Genomic DNA, 20,300 nt, shown 5'->3' with positions numbered 1-20,300 from the left:
TTCAATCTACTGAATCAACCATTATTGTCCCCTCAGCAAGATAACTACGGGGAGGGGGTGACCTCAGGCAGAACAGTGGTTGCGTCTCACCTCTGGGCCAGAATGCCCTTTAGGTTAAAAAAAAAACTAAGATTATCTACCGTCCTTAAGGTAATATCTCATCAAAATTAGAGTTGTGACGAGACTTCCTTATTCTTATATTCTAACTCTCATGTAACAAAGGTGAACATACATTTTTCTAAGTTCTTGCTGTGCCTGGATAATAAAATCATTACATAATACTTGGAAATTTGGTGCAGATGGGAACCTCTGGCAAGTTCTTGTCAAACTATAATTTAGAGTATCAGTCACATTCTTAGAGTCTTAAAATTACAAGCTAGTTACAGAGCATAATTTACAGAAATTACCTGACAGTGGTGGTTATTTGTCAATCAATTGAACAGTAGCAGGAAGCTGACTTACTAGTTGTAACTTGTGTGTAAATCACTAACCCTCTATAAGAGTAGACTGGTTTCACTGTTGAGAAGATGAAGAGGTCTGAATGCAATGAGTATGGTACTACTTAGGAATTTAGTGCAGGTCAGAAAATAGGTGTTGTTTTTGATGCCTTCTACTTCAACACCCAGAAACTAGTGAGTGTTAAGGCTTTAATTAAGAGACCAGTTAGTTGACTTGTGAGTTTTTTTTTTAAGACTTCACCATCAGATCGCAGACAGTAGTCTAACCTGGTACTGGGCAGATATGAGTATTGTATCTAATTCATAGCTCATCTCATTACATTATTTGGTATATTGGCTGACATTAGCCGAGTGAAATTTCTATTATGAAACCTATTGAGTTAAATTGAACAGAATAAAGACAGCAGAAGGGTTTTGTGATGCAGTAATAGTGTCCCTACATCTGGATTTGAAGTCCCACCAGAAGTATGTTACAACACATCTAAACAGGTTGATCAAATACCTCAGGTAACAGGTTGGAGATGGATTGCAGCTATAGCTGGTGCCCAGCAGAGTGATCCACAACAATTACAACATGTCCTGGCTGGTGTCAAGCTACTTTACTGTTGTTGAAGCTGCACTCAGGCATACAAATGGAGAGTATTCTATCACACTATTGTCTTGTGACTTATTAAGGTGAATCGGCTTTGAGGAGTCAAAAGGTAAGTTGCTTACTGTAGTATTCCTAGTGTCTGACAGGCTCTTGTATTTTCAGTATTTATATGGCTGATCCAGTTGGTTTGTGGTCAATGGTAACCCACAAGATATTGTTAATGGGAACTCAGCAAAGTAATGCCATTGAATGTCAGGAGAAGATGGTGGTTAGATTCTCATTTGTTGGAGTTGATTATTGCCAGGTACAGGTATTTCTGCTATAATGTGTGTTTTGTTAACGCGAATTGGCTGTAAGGTGATTGATGAATAGTAGATGCTGTTTGGATAACGTAAACTTTATGCTGTGGGTATAGCGATTTTCTATAGTGATTTCCTATGGGGATTTTCTATTGTGCGAGGTCACACGAGAATGCAACTATTGTGTTATGGGAGAAATAACTGTACTTGTTTGGCACAAATGTTACTGGCCACTTACAAAGGAAGGAAATTCATTGATGAAGCAACTGAAGCTGGCTTGTCTGGGTTAATACCCTAAGGAATTCCTGTACTTGTGTTATGCAAATGGTACTTTTCAGGTATCACCGTCAATGTGCCATATATTGAGGGGTGAAGGTCATTGCTTAATACAGCTCAGCTGAACTTGGCTATGCCATCTTCCTGCAGCAGCGAGCATAACCACAACTATCTTCCTTTGTGCTAGGTACGACTCCAACGAGTGGAAGGGCCCCCCACATCAGCTCCATCATTCCCAATTCTCCAGCTTTGTTAGGGCTCCTTGATCACACACTTGGTCAAGTTTGGCCTAAATGCCAAGGACAGTAATCACCCTCACCTCAGCTATGGAGTTCTACTCTCTGTCCATGTTCGGACCAAGATTGCAACGAGGTCATGAGTGGCATTTACAGTTCTGAAATTAAGGATTAGGAAGCCCATTATTGATGACTAAGTGCTGTTTGACAGCACCATGATTGATAGCACCTTCTAGTATTTGTCTGATAATCGAGAATAGACTGATGGTGTGTTAATTGGCTAAGATTGCATTTGTCCTGCTTTTATGGACAGGAAGTATCTGACTAGGCAATTTTGCACATTCAAGAGAGACAGCAATACTATGGCTGTACTGCAACAGCTTGGCTAGCAACATGGCTGGTTCTGATACACAAGTCTTCAGTAATATTGCTGGAATGTGATCCAAACCTTAGCCTTTGAGATATCTGGTGCCTTCAGCCATTCCTCGATATCACAAGGGTGAATCATATTAAGTGCAGACTTGCCAGGAATGGAAGGTTTGAGTTATAAAGAAAGATTGGATAGGCTGGGACATTTTTCACTGGAGCTTAGGAGGTTGCAAAGTGACCTTCTTGAAGTTTTTAAAACAATGAGGGGTTTAGATAGGGTCAACGGTAGGTGTCTTTTCCCTAGGATGGGGGATTTCAAGACTAAGGGATACATTTTTAAGGTGAGAGGACAGAGATTTAAAAGAGACATGAGGGGCAAATTTTTTACACAGAGGATTGTTCATGTGTGGAATGAACTTCTTGAGGAAGTAGTAGATGTGGGTGCAATTACAACATTTACAAGACATTTGGATAAGTACATGAATAGGAAAGATTTGGAGGGATATGGTCCAGGAGCAGGACATGGGACCAGTTTAAGTTTGGGATTATGTTCGGCGTGGACTGGTTGGACTGAAGGGTCTGTTTCTGTGCTGCATGACTGTATGACTCTATGATGTTGGGAACATTAGGGGAAAGCTGGGATCAATTATTCATTTGGCACTTCTTACTGAAGATGGCTGCAAATGCTTCAGACTTGCCTTTTACAGTTATGGGCTGGGCTTTTATATCTTTGATGATAGGAATAGTTGTGCAGTTTCCCCTTCCAGATAGCTTTTAGTTGTCTATCTATCTTTCCCATACATCAATCAGTGAATGAAAAACTGAACGTGTCAACATCAAGGAAGTGAAAGGAAGACAAAGAAAATTCTGTGGTCTGGATTGGTGCTAGGAAACTGGTTCTCCTTGATTTTGTTTATTCCCCCCCCTTTTTCACTCTTAAAATCCATGCCTTGGCTGGCTTGTGTGCCTGTATGTGAACTGAAAAACTCAAGAAAGGGGCATTGTTTATGTTTGGAGTTATGTTAATAATTCATATTTCCTTTCTGTCATTGGTAAAGACAATTTGTTCACGATAAAGTTTTTTTTGTTATGTATGGAAACCTGTGATGACTTAGGGACTGGTATTACTTAATTTCTAACATATTACTCCAATGCGTTACGAAACAACAAGGTCCAAGATGCTGATGCTGACTCTGCCGGGTTGATAGGATTGGGCTTGCCATCTATGCCTAGGTTATTACTAGGTGGTGCAACCAATTTCATTCCTTGTTTAGACTTTGCAGAAGTTTGTCATTTCAGAATACAAACGAAAAGAACTGCAGATGCTATAAATCAGAAACATAAATAGAAATTGCTAGAAAAGCTCAGCAGGTCTGGCAGCATCTGTGGAGAGAAATCAGAGCTAACCAGAATAGTTAATTCTGATTTGTCATTTCAGAGGCCTTTTAAGAGTCAACCACATTGCTATGGGTCTGGAGTCACATGTAGGCCAGGCCAAATAAGGGTAGCAGATCCCCTTCCCTAAAAGGCACAAGAAAACCACATGTGTTTAACACAACAATCAACAATGGTTTCATGGTTACCACTGGAGTCACTTTTAATTCCAGATTTAGGAACTGAATTTAATTGGTGGGTTTTGAATCCATACCCCTGATCATTAGACTGGACATCTGGATTACGAGTTGAGTGACATTGTCATTATGCCTTTGCCTCTGCCTCTCCCCTGAGCCCTAAACTTTCAGAACAACCTCTTGGTTTTTCTTTATTTACCCTAGTTGTATTCTCAAAACTGTCAAATGAAACGTTCTTTTCATAAAATTGCATGTTTTCTTGAACAGCAGGGTTATTTTTGAATAGCTTTTGGATTCTGGAATGATGCAGCACAGAAGGAAGCCATGTGGCCCATCATATTGTGCAGGCTTTTTCATAATGCTAACTATTTCCGTCCATTTTTCTATTGTTTTTCTATTTTTCTTCCCTTCTCATACAACTTCAATATTCATAGGAATTGCCCAATTTATCTGCTTCCATCGTTCTTTCAACCTGAATCATAACAACTTGATCTGCAATCAATGTTTCTCAAGATTCATAAGCACAACACTGGTCAAAATTATTTTTCTCTAAATTCTAATGGTATTCACACTGAACAAAGCAGTGTATTTAGTCTGATCACAATAGGTATAAAATAACAGTGCATATACTATCTGTAGTGATTCTTCCAGTAAAATAATGAATGTGCTGCTTGAAAACTTGATTTGCCCTTTTCTCGTTCTCTATTCTTCTGCACAGCCAGCATTTGCAGACAATGAAATGGAAACCTGGAAAATCTTAATATCATCAAGCTGTTCAGGCAAGTGCATTGTGAGATGACAACTGAGCCTCTTGGCATAACCTCATTAATGTTCTTTCAGAAAATAATGAAGTGATAGCTCACAGATGCAACTAGTGCTGTCTGAAAACTTGATTTGCACTTTTCCCATTCTCAATTCTTCACACAGCCAGCATATGTAGACAATGAAATGGAAACCTGGAAAATCTTATTACCATCAAGCTGTTTGGGCAAATGCGCTGTAAGGTGACAACTCAGCCTTTTGGCATAACCTTGGCAATATTTCAGTGGGAGGCAAAGAAATAGCAGGAACAGTCTGCTACCAAGCTAAAGCACCAGCAGCATACCACTCTCCAAATTTGTCAATTACAGTACACACTCTTTTATCCTCACTTCTAGTCTCCTACGTCCTAATTAACTTTCTACCCATGTCAACAGTTTACTTTTAATTTCATGAGCTTTTATGTTTGCTAACAGTTGGTATTATTGAACCTTGTCAAATTTCTCCGGAAGTTGAGATAAATAATGTCCACTAGCACTCCCATATAGTGATCTCAACAAATTCAACTCAATTAGACATTACTTACCTTTACATATCTATGCTAGTTCTTTAACCTGCTCATGTTTGCCCATGTGCTCAGTCACTCTGATGCTAACAACAGTGACACAATAGTAGTTGTGTCTCACTATGCTTTTTTAAAACTATATTTTGCAATCCTCAGCCAGTCTAACAGTCAGAAAATCTCAGGAATCACAGCAAATAGATCAATAAACTAGTACCAGTGATATTCAAAGTATTTTGGTTTACCACCGTCCAGTCTGATGACGATCTCAAATGGACTTACATGCAGCTGTCTCCACAAAAATAAAATAAATATGATTTTTTGGGGCAGTAATAAAAACATCCCTTAATCAACAGTGACGTGCATGAGATGGTTTGGCACTCATACTACATTGCTCATCAATTGATCTACTAGCAAATGAACTTATTTACCAATGACAATGAGGAATATGGGAAAAAACACTAATGTGTTATGATCTTTTGTAGCTAGTCGAATTCTGGGTTTCAAGAACATACTTATATAGCACCTTTAACACAATAAAACACTCCAAGGGACTTCAAAGAGCGTTCTGAAACAGAATTTAATTCTCAGTCACTTACAGGGATACAAGACAAGTGATAACAAGTCTTGGCTGCAGAGGTAGGTTTTACCTGAAAGGAGGAAAGAAGTAGCAAGTTGGAAAGATTTAGGGAAGAATTTCCAGAGATTGGGGCTCCAGGCAACTTAAGGCTCAGGGTCACCAATGGTTAAGCAATTAAAAATAGAAAGTTTAACAGGTCGGAATTGTATGAGTACTGATATCCCAGAGATTTGTGGAACTAATGAAGATTAGAGATTGGTAAGGTCTGGAGTCCTGGTAGGATTGGAAAACAATGATAAGAATTTTAAAATAGAGGCATCACTTAACAGGAAGAAAGATTTCAAGTTCAACTTTAGACAAATTGTTTATATTACCTTCACTTTACAAATCAGAAGGAAAGTTGAGAGTGGAAGTAATTATGGGTAATGTAATGCATATCTTCTTAACGGTAATACTAAATCAAATCATATTGTTCCAACTTCTAAAACTGTTTGATAATCAAAATATCACTCCTTGGAAATATGGTCATCAGCACTGGATCTCTCCTGTGCTAAACAACAGTTTGGAGGTATACCAGCAGCAGAAACACGAACAAAGATGAACATAATTCCAGTGTCAAGTCATAGGAAAACAATAATCTGCTGGAATGCACAGCAACTATAAAAGGCCTACTTTATAAGAGTGTTACTGAATGAATACACAAGGTAATAAGACGTGAGAGAAGTAGGCCATTCAGTCCATTGAGTCTGTTCTGCCATTCAACGAGTTCAAGTCCAATCTGAAAATCCTCAACTCCAATTCTCTGCCTTTTCCCCTTAATGATTAATTCTTTTACTGATTAAAAATCTGTATATATTAGCCTTGAATATATTTAATAACCCAGCCTCAACAGCCGTCTGTGGTAAATAATTCCACAGATTCACTGCTCAGAGAAGAAATTTGTCTGTCTTTAATGCTTGGCTCCTTATTCTGAGATTACGCCCTTTGGTCCTAGACTCTCCCACTAGGGAAAACAGCTTTTCTGCATCTAACCTGTCAAGTCCCCTAAGAATCTTGCATGCTTCAATAACGTCTCCTCCCTTTCTTCTATATTTCAATGATTACAGGCCCAATATACTCAATCTCTCCTCATAAAACAGTCCCTCCATACCTATTAGCCAAGTTAACCTTCTCTGGACTGAATCCAATTCCAATATATCTGTCCTTGGATAAGAGCACCAAAACTGTTCAAAATTCCAGTGTGGTCTGACTTGTGCTTTGTATACTGTTGGCAAAGCTTTTCTATTTTTGTACTCCATTCCTTTTATGATGAAGATCAACATTCTATTTACCTTCTCAAGACACACTGAACTTGAATGTGATTTTTATGATTCATTGAGGACTCCCAAATGCCTCTGATACATCAGTTTCTGTTATTTTTCGCCAGTTAAATAATATTCAGCACCTCTGCTCTTCCTGCCAAAGTGCATAACCTTACATTTCCCCACATTGTATTCCATCCACCAAGATTTTGCCCACTCACTTAACCTATATATATATATCCCTCTGCAAACTCTTTTCATCATCCTCATCACTTGCCTTTCCACTACTTTTGCCATTTGCCATTCACTATAACATCCACTATAGTACATTCACTTTCCTCATCCAAGTCATTAATACATATTGTAAATAACTGTTACCCTGCACTGATCCCCATGACTCTCCACTAGTTACAGGTTGCTTTCCTGAAATACCTCTCTTATCCCAATTCTGTCTTCTAATTAGCCAAGAGTCAAATTAAGATCTACAGTCAAGCACCTCTAGGCAACCTTGTATATGAGAGAAGAAACATTAAAACATATTCTTTGTGTACATTTTCATGTCCATTTGGGTGTTTTATGTTAACTTTGTGCTTGTATTTTATATTTGTTTGATGTCTGGGTTCATAACCCAAACATTTACATTGGTTTATATGGGAATGTACGTTTTGAGTAATGCAGTTTTGCTTAATGCAATTATTCTATTTCACTGTGAATTGACTTAATGTGCAATACTTATGATTGGATTCACTTATTTCAACAAGTATCAATTGTTTTCCCATAATGATACAAAATAATAGAAAATGTAAAAAAAAGTTCTATTCAAGCTGTTCAGAGATGTGATTACACACCTTTGAAGCAGATGGGATATGAACCCTGGTCTCCTCCTTCCAAATATCAGTGGATCATTTCGCTTGACTAAAACAAAGTTATCCTTATTCTTTCAAAGGCCTTCTTATGGCCTTTTCTGGGCCTGAATAATTGTGTTTGTCTCTCTACTCACAACCAGGAAAGTGGAAAAATTTCAACATTATGTCAGTGAGGACCTTGATGATTTTTCAAAATCAGCTAACAAACTGATTCTTACTAGCTGATAACAAAAAACATGAAAGCTCAACTCAGTCACATTCAGAAAATCTAACCAAATCTATGACTTTTAATCAAGAAACCTGCATGTGTACATTGTGCTTTAGTTTTTCTTTTCAATGGAATAATGGTCCAAAGATTCATAAACATGACAGGAATACTAGTTAAAGTGAGATGGTCTTATAGATGAATTTGGTAATTTATCAACAGCATTGAAGCTTACTTACTTAACAATTTCTGTTTTAAGCTCAGTAATAACTAGGATATCAGGATCTTCCTCAGCAGCTGTGTTGCATATATTTCTAAGAGAAAAAGTAGTACTAGGAACACGGATACAGCAGAGAAACTGGGTTGAATTTTATGCAGTCAGTTGGGGACGCCCTACATCAGAATTTTGGCAGCAGGAAAGCCTGTCTAGAGTAAGTTGGAGGTTGGAAGTGACAACTTGGGACTCCAGCATGGATGTCAATTAAGCTCATTAATAAACAAATTTACACCCGTTAATACTGAACTTAGTCATGGCTCAGGGATTACATGAAGGCCACATGGATCTACTGTACTCTTGGTAGGTTGCCCAGCAAAACCCGTCAGGTTTCATAGAATCAATCATCATAGAATCCCCACAGTTGGGCCCTTTGGCCCAACAAGTCCACACCGAACCTCAGAGCATCCCACCCAGACCCATCCCCCTATAACCCACCTAATCTACACATCCCTGAACACTACGGGCAATTTAGCATGGCCAATCCACCTAACCTGCACATCTTTGGACTGTGGGAGGAAACCAGAGCACAGACACGGGGAGAATGTGCAAACTCCACACAGACAGTCACCCGAGGCTGGAATCGAACCTGGGTCCCTGGCGCTGTAAGGCAGCAGTGCTAACCATTGTGCCACCCTAAGGTTTGCAAGTGATCTGTTAGGGTTGGGTTCGTCCCTCATGAATGAAGCACTCAGTGCTGGATTGAGGGACCCCTTCTTGCCCCGATCCTTCTCAAGCCCCCTCTCTCACTTTTAAAGCGACCTGTGGTCTCCCTCTGATCCTGGACTTCGGATGGTGCACTGCAGCCAGTAGATATTACTGGCAGCAATGGCAAATGCTGTCCTCTGATTGGCTGGCAGCTCAGTGGAAGGGAATTGTGCTGCTTAGGACCTCAATTGCAGGGAAGGCCACATGAAAGCCAATTAGATAGCTGAAAGGCACATCATTTGGTTGGGCTTCCCTGTTGGTTCTCTGAGCAGTGAATAAGAAACTATCATTTTAACAAATCCCAGGCACTGAACCAAACAATATATTTCTGCATGAATTTTGGACTGATAAATTATAAGTTAGGTCGTTGAATAATGCACACAGATGCCATTACAACATAACATATTGCAGTTAAACTCAAAGTACAACTCATACTGAATTCCTCACCCTCCCAAAAAATTTTGAAGCTGCTTTTGACATAGGGGAATGACTGCTATATTAGCTGAGTTGTCTGGATAGCTGGTTTGTAATGCAGAGTGGCAATTCCTGCACTGGCTGAGGTTACCATGAAGAACTCTCCTTCTCAACCTTTCCCCTCGCCTGAAGCATGGTGACCCTCAGGTTAAAGCACCACCAGTCATCACTCTATACAGACAGCAGCCCTATGGTCTAGTAGGGCTATGGTGACTTTACCCTCATCATAGTGGAAATGTAATGTATTCAGCTCGAGATTGCTCATGCCTTTTTGACAAGATCCTGCAGTGGAGATTAATTGCTAAGGTAAGGAGTCATAAGATAGTGGCAGAGCTTTGTCCTGTATAGTAAAGTGACCTTGATCAGAAAATAATCATTAGCAGTCATTTTTTAAGGTATGTGCCACAGTCAACTTTGAGACAGACACATAAATCAATTTAGGAATTATGTACTCCAAGTCCTTAATTGAGCACACTCCAGTGGGAGAACATGTTCGCAATGTGAAATGTGGTGAAATTGTTGAAAACAGCACTAATTACCCCATGCTGTTAAATTATTTTGATAATATGAAAAATAGCACTACGAATCTATAAATATTTCAACTGGTAGTGATCACAAAAGGATTTGGTAGAAACAGCAACTTGTACTGAATTGTAATTCAACAATGAAACTGTTGTATATCACAGGACATCATCAGCTGCTTGATGCAATGCATGGATATATGCCAATGAAATACCATCAATTGAAAATTTAATATTTAAAATTTGATTAAAGGAAATATCTGGATTTAATCCTCTCATGGGGCACTAATAATTCTGCATTACAGCAAGTTCAGAAATATTTTCAGCAAAAGAAATCATTTTTTAATGTAACTAAATAAATTCACCATTTAAGGTATTATATCAGCAAAACAATCTTAATTCCATGAAATCCATCAAACACTATGCTGTTGAACAGTTATTTAGGTTATAAAGTTTAACTTACTGTTATCTTAAATTCATGCACATTTCAAATTGTCATTAATAACATAATTTGGTATTCTAATTGAGATACACACACCAATAAGGCAATACCAATTAAACTGTCTAACACAGAAAATATAGACAAGATAAACCAGTCAGGCAAGTAATGCTATTGGAAATAAAATATAGCTGCCTCAATTTAGTGAGCAGAATAATTATTTGGATGTGCCTATCTTACCAGTTAATATATTAGGTCTAAGACAAATAAAGCAACTGAGGAGTGAAATGGAAAGCAAAAATAGGTGATGGTTATTGAGAAATAGCATAAGTAAATGTGGACATCAATCACAAACATCAATGGGTTGTACACAATAATAAGGTTTATTTTTCCCAGGAATAATACAACCAATACTTACATATATGCACATTCATCATCTTAGCACAAAACTTGCACATTGCCTCAAGATCATTTAGTTGTCCTTGAAGAAATGAGACCTGTGCCTCCAATTCATCCTCCTGGAATTTAAAAGTAAATGAACTCTTAAACATCTTAACATGCTTTTATACTGGTACACCATTGTTGCAGAAATTTGTTTTCTCATTTACTGTCTGTTAAGTAAAATTTGGAAAATTCTGTTATGATCTTTAATCGACAAACTACATACTTAAAGGTTCCACAAAGAAGTTAAGATGCCAATTGGCCGTGAAATCAATTTTAGGATGTAGTTAGTCTATCTGTTGCTTATCAATAATAATCTATTTGGTTTCAAAAGCCATCCGCTGATGAATGCCAAGCCTCCAATTCCCTGGCTGTCCTCTGGTTGGCTTGTCATTCTTGGAGGCTTGGCATTCATTTGTGGACTTCATCAACAAAACACATTGAATTAGACCCGATATGCCAACCATTACTATGCACAGCTGGAACTGACACCTACCGGAAGCAGCAAAAACTAGACCATGTAAATTCGATCTGGCACAGGACAACAGTGCTTCACAGGAGGCACCACAGCATCGAGTAAGGGGACAAAATGTGTGCTACCAAACCTTCCAGCTTGGCGAACGCACCAACATCTACAACCAGCACGCGAGCTACAAATCTTCACTCAAACCCTGAAGTATTAAAGCTGTTTTAGTAGTCACTGGAAAGAGTTGAGTAAGATACCTTAAAGTTAAGAAAGTAATGATACTTTACTGGGATTGAGTGACTGTAAAGGATAATGCTAAGAAATAAAGGTTGAATATTTGTTTTTGCTGCTTATGTTAAGATCTTTCCACTTTTTCACGCATATATCTTTGCTTGCTTTTTCTTTTGTGTAATAAGCTTATGTGCTTTTGTTACGAGATTGGCAGCCTTAAGTGAAATTATTCTGTGACTAATCATCATGCGGACTAAATACAATAATAAAACTTATGATCTATCAAACCAGGTTCCACTCTGGAATCTCACTTGTCCAGCATTACCATCAACTGGGATCATAATAAAGCTGTGACTCCTGGCAGAGTTAGAATTCACTAAATCTAAGGAGATATGAATATGTAAAGAAACTGGTTAATGGAGTGCTCAACATAAAACAGGAATGTTGTTGTGAAATATTTTATATAAACTGATATTTCAAAATTACCTTGACTGTTACTAAGACTTTTCTGGGAGTAGAAGACATAACAGATCATTTGAAGTCTTTGACTAAAGTTAAGCTGAGAGAAAGAGCAGATGAATTGAAGATAGAAATAAAAACACGATCTTGCAAGGATGACATGCTACAAAGTGATTTTCTAGCCTTTAGAATTAAAAGGATGGAAAGCTGAAATTAATGTGTCACAACTAGAATCAATTCAGATTGTTAGAAATGAAAAAAAAAAGAGTTAGAGGAAGAAGAGAGAACAGGAGAAATGGAAAGAGAACTTAAAAAGCAATGGAAAAGAAACTACAATTTAAAAATATTTAATCTAAGTAGGAGAGAACTTAAGTAGTATGGTTTGGAGAGAGAAAAACTTTGAGTAAAGGAGGAAAGACTGGTTATTAGTTATAGGCATAAAACAAAAGAATGTCAAAATAAAGAAGAAAAGTTATAAAGAAAATAATATGCTTCCATTGTAATAAGACTGGTCATAGTAAAGCCAATTGTTGGAAGCCAAATGGGAGACCAACTGCAGTAGTAGAAATGACTAATGAATCCTCAGAAAAGGATGAAGTAGGAAAGGAAATGGATTTTAAAACTATCAGCAAAACAATTCCTTTAGAATTTATTAAGGAATTTGTAATGTAAACAACTTTGCTCATCTCATCCAACTCCTTGACTACAGATAACATCAGAGTCATTGATCCATGACATCAATAGCTCCAGCCAAGTCATTGCATTTTAATGCTGACAACAGTGAGGCTACAAGCAATGTGCAAGTATTGTGACAGGCACTGTCGTACATAGCTCATCTATATTTAGATCTACACTATGAGTGAAAGGACAGAATAAGTGATGATTCCACATACCTTTGCAGGCAATGTTATATTCAACTGTTAGGAACGGAGACTTCTGCCATTCCAGACTAGGAAGTATACAACGGGGGAGTTCAATGGCTTGTTGAGAGGAGCTGCACAAAGTGCTGCCTCACTCAGGTTAAATACTGTCCTACAGGATGCTTGAGCATTTCAGGGCAATTTAGCAATTTGTACAAACTCTGAAATATTGAAGGACAACTGATGACGGAAGGTGTAAAGGAGGTACCTCATATTGATCCCAGCATGCTGTCTAACATGAGACACTGCAATGCATTCAAATTGAATTGAATCATTTATTGCCATGTGTATTCAATATAAATGTCACCATTCTCATTAACTTAAAATAAAAAATAAAGAAAGATCACTTAAAGACAGTCTATCTTCTCCTCTCTGCCGCTATAGTTCCGCTTTGGACTTCACCACCCCAAGCCTTAAAAGCTACCTTATTGCAGCAGCATGCCATGTCACACTGCCCGATCTCACTGATTGCTGCTGCCTCTCAAATGAGGATCTGTAAAATGCAGATATTTTACAACGGGATCAGCTGAATTATGTTTACCACAAAGCAACTGGTAGAAGCATGCAAGGCATAAGTATCGGGAAATCCAAAGTGAAGTCCTGAAGGATTGAAGTGACGTGCGAGTTGGTCCAAATACGGCAATGACGATGTTGTCAGATTGATGGTTTGGTGATGAGGTTGAAGGGTAAAAGGATGGCATTCATGCTGCACCAGAATTATGAAATTATGAAATTATGGTGCCGCTGCAACTGGAGAAGGACCAGAGAAACAGGCGGGAGGGGTGGGGGGCTGTGCTATCACATAACTGTTTGGACATTCACTTTGGGAATTGGTGCTGTCTAGTTTCTTGGGGAAGGGTTCGGGGGTATGGGGTGGTTGGAGTCATGAGCTTCATAGAAACGAGGTGAGAATAACCATTAATGAGATGCAAAAGCATGGAAACAAGGTAATTGTTGCTCATTGACAAGATTCAGAACTGTTTAAACTTGAGGTGAACATTGAAAATTTTTTGATGAGGTTGGGAATTTGAATTTTTCATTCTCACTATACTTTCCCAATTTTATTTGCCATTTCCCACTTTTCTCAAGGCCAAGAAGATCCTGCTACTGATCCTGGGAGGACCACCCTCACCACTAACCAGAAGCTAAATGGAAACAGCCTCTTTAACACTGTGACCGCAAGAGCGGGACAAAGACTGGATACTGTACTCAGCTCTGACCCAAGGACAACAGTCATAAGGTGCAGTCAGAAACTAGGTCAGAGGACTTTAATATTCTAATTGAAATTCAAGTTAGTTATGAAATGAGATTTGCAAATGAATCAGTTTAGGTTTGTGATAATATCTGCTATTTTTTCAAGTTTTATAAAGAAAATCTACTGTGACTACAGTAAAATGACTTGCCACTGAAAGGTTATCAGTCTTGTTTGAAGTTGGTTCAGCTTTTCAAAAGCCAGGTGTGGTAAATTTACTATGATTTTTAATTTTGTTCCACTGCTTACTTCTTAGGACAGACCAAACGAATGAGGTGCGAGTCCATTTGTAACGTTCTAATTCAGTAGCAAATCTTGTTCCTTTACAAGTTCTGCTTTAAAAAACTGCCCTCTGCTGCACAAATCCAGGATTCCTGTGACATACAGACAAATCTATTCTGGAGCATGTGGACTGGGTAAATGAATTAAATAACCTACACTCAAATTCGATAAAGGCAGAAAATTTGATAAAGCATTTGCTTTTAATGTAATACAAAATATTTCATTAATGTTATTTTCTTATTCATGATACCCTTATTTTGGAGGATTGCCGATAGACAATCTCAATTCGCACAATGTGTGTTGCAATTGTCAAAACAAGTAGCACTATTAACAAAGAATAAGTAAAAATATTTCAATGTTCTGATTCCATATTGATTTGTCAGTTTGAAGCAATCGTGTACTGTAATGATCATACAAATCAATATAAATAGTCCATATATTACTATCTGATCTCCTCTGGCATGCTTGCAGTAGGCCTGATGCTTATTATTTTGCTTTTTTGTTGTTCTTTTCCCTTTGTGTGCCTGTTTTTTTCTCTAAGTTCTCTGCTATCCCACTCTCTTTGTTAAAGAGTCATATAGCATGGAAACAGACCCTTTGGTCCAACCAGTCCATGCCGACCATAAACTAGTCCCACCTGCCTGTGCTTGGCCCATATCCCTCCAAACATTTCTTATTCACGTACTTATCTAAATGACTTTTAAATGTTGTAACTGTAGCTGCATCCACCACTTCTTCCGAAGTTCATTCCACACGAATCACTCTGTGTAAAAAAAATTCCCCTCATGTCTTTTTTAAAACTTTCTCCTCTTATCTTAAAAGTATAGCCCCTTGTCTTGAAATGCCCTATCCTACGGAAAAGACACCTGCATTCACCTTATCAATACCCCTCATGATTTTATAAACTTCTATAAGGTCAGCCCTCAACCTACTATCCTCTGGAGAAAAAAAGTCCCAACATATTCTCATAACTCTTCCCATAACTCAAACCCTCCATTCCTGGCAACATCCTGGTAAATCTCTTCTGAACCCTCTCCAGCTTAATAATATCCTTCCTATACCAGGGCGACTAGAACTGGACACAATACTCCAGAAGAAGCCTCACCAACATCCTGGACCTCAATATAACATCCCAACTACGATACTCAAAGATCTGAGCAATGAAGGCAAGCATGCTAAATGCCTTTTTAACCACACTATCTACATGTGATGCAAACTTCAAAGAAATTATGTACCTGAACCCCTAAGTCTCTCTGTTCTACAACAGCATCCAAGGTCCTAGTTCTTTTTGTTTCTTTCCCTGCTCAACTTCCCCAAAACTGTGTTTTGGTGAGAATACTGCATGTTATGGACATCAATGACTGCAGGTTGTATTTTGGATGGCAGTTACTGAAAAATGTGGCACTCAGTGGCTTCCTTTTAGTTCCTACTAATTTCTGCTCTTCCTCTCCTCCTCCCTCCCTCCCCAACCCCTCCTTGTTTGCTCCTTTTGAATTATTGTTTCCCCTCCCCAACAATCTCCCACACCTGGCAAATAAATGTAATTCTTCTCTATTGAATTTTGTACATAGTTTGAGGGGTGCAGGGGGGGGAGGAGGCGGGGAGGTGGGTGCGGTGTGAGGACCTACATTCAGGAGAATCAATGGCACATTACCATGGGGCTCCCTCCTTAAGAGCAAGCCTACATACGAACAAAAGAAATGCAGCAGTCCACCATTATCATCTCGAGGCAACTATGGATGGGCAATAAATTCTGCCTAGTCAGCAATTCCCACATCCTCTGAATGAATTTTATAAAGAGCAGTGGCACTCACTAGAGAGGGGATGATCAGCTTGCTGCGGGTAAATTATGCCCTCTCCAAACATATTCAGTGAGAATGGGTTAGGCTATTGGAAACATTCATCTTGGGCAGAGAAGAAAGATGGGCTTGGGGGTGGGTGATTGATAAGCACCCTCAGTGGCATGGTGTATTAGATGTTTTGCAGGGCAGTCAGCAAAAAAGGTTACCAAGTTGTTTGGTAAGGATGTTCTCTAGCTTCTGAGGGGTCTTTTTTCCTTCTTTATTCGTTAACGGGATGACGGTGTTGCTGGCTAGGCAGCATTTATTGCCCATCCCTAATTACCCAGAGTGCAGTTCAGAGTCAACGACTTTGCTGTGGATCTGGAGTCACGTGTAGGCCAGACCAGGTAAGGATGGCAGTTTCCTTCCCTAAAGGACATTAGTGGACCAGATGGGATTTTCCCAACAATCGGAAATGGATTCATGGTCATCATTAGATTCTTAATTCCAGATATTTTTCTTGAATTCAAATTCTCCCATCTGCCACGGCAGGATTCGAACCTGGGTCCCCAGAATGTTATCTAGGCCTCTGGATTAACAGTCCAGCACCAATACCACTAGGCTACTGCATCCCCCAAGTACACAAACATCAGTGGTGGGCAAGTTGTTGAAGGGAATCCCGAGGGAGAGGATTTATTTGCATTCGGAAAAGCAAGGGCCGATCAGGGATAGTCAACAACGCTCTGTGTGGGGGAAATCATGTCTCACTAACTTGATTGATTTTTTTGAAGAAGTGACAAAAAGGATTAATGAGGGCAGAACAGTGGGCATGATCTATATAGACTTCAATAAGGGATTCAACAAGGTTCCTGAAGGTAGACTGGTTAGCAAGGTTAGATCACATGGAATACAGGGAGAACCAGCCATTTGGATACAGAACGAGCTCAAAGGAGAAGACAGAGGGTGGTAGCACAGGCTTGCTTTTCAGACCCAAGGTGACCAGTGGTGTGCCACAAGGATCGGTGCTGGGTCCACTGCTTTTTTTCATTTATATAAATGATGTGGATGTGAACAAAGGAGGTATGGTTAATAAGTTTGCAGATGACACCAGAATTGGAGGTGTAGTGGACAGTGAATGTTATCTCAGAGTACAATGGGATCTTGACCAGATGGGACAAGGAGTGGCAGACGGAGTTTAATTTAGATAAATGTGAGGTGCTGCATTTTGGGAAGGAGATTTATATACGTAATGTAAGGTCCTGGGGAGTGTTGCTGAACAAAGAGACCTCGGAGTGTAGGTTCATAGTTCCTTGAAAGCAGGTAGATAGGATCGTGAAGAAGGCGTTTGGTATGCTTGTCTTTATTGGTCAGTGCATTTAGTATAGGAGTTGGGAGATCGTGTTATGGCTGTACAGGACATTGGTTAGGCCACTACTGGAATACTGCATGCAGTTCTGGTCTCCCTGCTATAGGAAGGATGTTGTGAAACTTGAAAGGGTTCAGAAAAGATTTACAAGGATGTTGCCAAGGTCGGAGCGCATGAGCTATAGGGAGAGGCTGAATAGACTGGGGCTATTTTCCTGGGAGCGTCAGGGGCTGAGGGGTGACCTTATAGAGATGTATAAAATCATGAGGGGCATGGTTAGGGTGAATAGACAAGGACTTTTCCTTGGGATGGCGGAATCCAAAACTAGAGGGCATAGGTTTAAGGTGAAAGGGGAATGATTTAAATGGGATCTAAGTGGCGACTTTTTCACGCAGAGGGTGGTATGTATATGGAATCAGTTGTCAGAGGAAGTGGTGGAGGCTGGTACAATTACAACATTTAAAAGTCATCTGATGGGTATATGAATAGGTAGGGTTTAGAGGGATACGGGCCAAATGCTGGCAAACGGGACTAGGTTAATTTAGGATATCTGGTCAGCATGGACGCGTTGGACCGAAGGGTCTCTTTCTGTGCCGTATATCTCTATGACTCTATGCTTAATGGAAAGGGGTAAGCTGGCAGAAATAGGGGACCTTGGGAGAGAAGAATCATACTGTGGGTGCTGGGATGGGAGTTGGAAGAATGTGCCCGGAACTGACAACAACATTCGTCTTGGTAGAGATAAGTTTGCAACTCCTTCTCCAAGAACGTTTCATCTGTCTCCATTTTTGACATGCTAGTACAACCAACAAGTAGTGTTAGTGTGGGACAAATTTATTGATTGTGCTAATTTTTTTCTTGTTATGGTGTTTGTTCAGAGAAAAGCAATTTGAGGGTTTTGGGGATTCTGTGGGTGAATGTAGTCAGTAAAGTGTTGCAATACGGAACAAAGATATACTGAGCAGTCATTTTCTATAGCAGCAGAGGGTAGTATAGTATATTGTATGCTGGAACATGTAGAGAAATACAGGATGTCAACAATTCAAGGGGAATTTACCTCTGAAGGCCAAGAAAGAGCCCAGTGGTTTACATTTATGTTCTGCTTACAAACTTGCTTCAGGCTGTGGGGTGATGAAACACAATTGCTCAGTTACTGTATACATGCTTATCTGCAGGGATTCAGTGGCATTCAGAAACTGCTATTTTACTTCAGGGTTGTAATAATGTTAGGTGGTTTTCCACCGCAATTGTGGAATTGTTTATCATCATCTACGCAATAGATACATAAAAATTAAATTTATACATGGACATACAATATGGATACAAACAATGAACTCTGTGCCTTTGGTGACATTCAAAGACCATTTTATCATGGATCTCAAAAGTTGTGTTTTTGAAAAGATACCAGAAACATAGACCAGCTTGAGACCCTTCAACAGGACCAGGAACATGCTGGCAAGAAAAAAAAAATAGAATGAAGCATATATGCATTTTAACTTTCCTCGCCTGTTGTTCAAAAGACAATATTAAAATTATACAAAATGGACTAGGAGAAAAATTTTCTTGTGCATTCATCTGGAATATTATAATAACGTAGTGGTACAAAGCCCATAACATTCTAGTACAACTGTGCCCAGAAATGAAACTTCGCTGATTGACAGAAACAAATGATTTGCAGAGAGGATTCCTAATCAATCACTTCAAACCTTCACCTAGCCCAATAAACTGGGAGCAGAAAATCAATTACACACAGGATTATGATAAAAATGCTGAGGAAAAGACATAATCAAATTTCAATCATATACAGATTTATTAGAACAAGCCCCAAAAGTTGCAAGTCTCCCAGAAGTATTGTGGAATTGGTGCAGAATACCAAACAGCCACAGCAACACAAAACACAGAACAGGCCCTTTGGCCCATCATGTCTATGCTGATCAACAAACCCCAAACTACACTAATCCAATTTATCTGCACTTGGTCCATAGTCTATTATGCCTGGCACTTTAAGTATTCATCTAGATGTTTTTTAGATGTTGTGAGAGTAATTGCTTCCACCACCTTCTCAGGCAGCACGCTCCATATATCTACCACTGTCTAGGTGAACACTTTTTTCCTCAGATTTCCTCTACACCACTTGCTCCTCACCTTAAACGTATGACTCCAGTCTTAGACACATCTGCCATGGGGAAGACATTCACATGGTCTACTCTGTCTATGCCCTCAATTTTGCATGGGTCAATCAGATCCCTCCTAAGCCTCCTCTGCTCCAAGGAAAACAATTCCAACCTATTTAGTCTCTCCTCATAACTGACACTTTTCATCCCAGGCCAACATCCTGGTGAATCTCCTTTGCACCCACTTTAGTGCAATCACATCCTTTTGATAATGTAATGCACACAGTATTCCGCCTGTGACCTAATCAATATTTTATAAAGTTGCAACAAGACTTCCTTGCTATATTCCATGTTCTTGCTAATGAAGGCATGCATCCCATGTACCTGTTTCAGAGATAGTAGGAACTGCAGATGCTGGAGAATCTGAGATAACAAGGTGTAGAGCTGGATGAACACAGCAGGCCAAGCAGCATCAGAGGAGCAGGAAGGCTGACGTTT

General features: G+C 39.3%; 1 protein-coding gene across 1 annotated transcript in view; it reads right to left on the bottom strand.

Annotated features, from left to right (window-relative positions):
- The window catches only part of tbc1d5 (TBC1 domain family, member 5), a 203,910-nt gene that overhangs the window by 36,994 nt on the left and 146,616 nt on the right, over positions 1-20,300 (bottom strand). The window contains exon 16 of the mRNA XM_048608053.1: positions 10,909-11,008. Within this exon, the coding sequence (XP_048464010.1) occupies positions 10,909-11,008 (100 nt within the window). The remainder of the gene's footprint in view (positions 1-10,908; positions 11,009-20,300) is intronic.

This window comes from Rhincodon typus, chromosome 2, assembly GCF_021869965.1.
Source record: "Rhincodon typus isolate 14 chromosome 2, sRhiTyp1.1, whole genome shotgun sequence".
NCBI classification, from domain to species: Eukaryota; Metazoa; Chordata; class Chondrichthyes; order Orectolobiformes; family Rhincodontidae; genus Rhincodon; species Rhincodon typus.
This window is presented reverse-complemented; position numbering and strand designations above follow the sequence as displayed.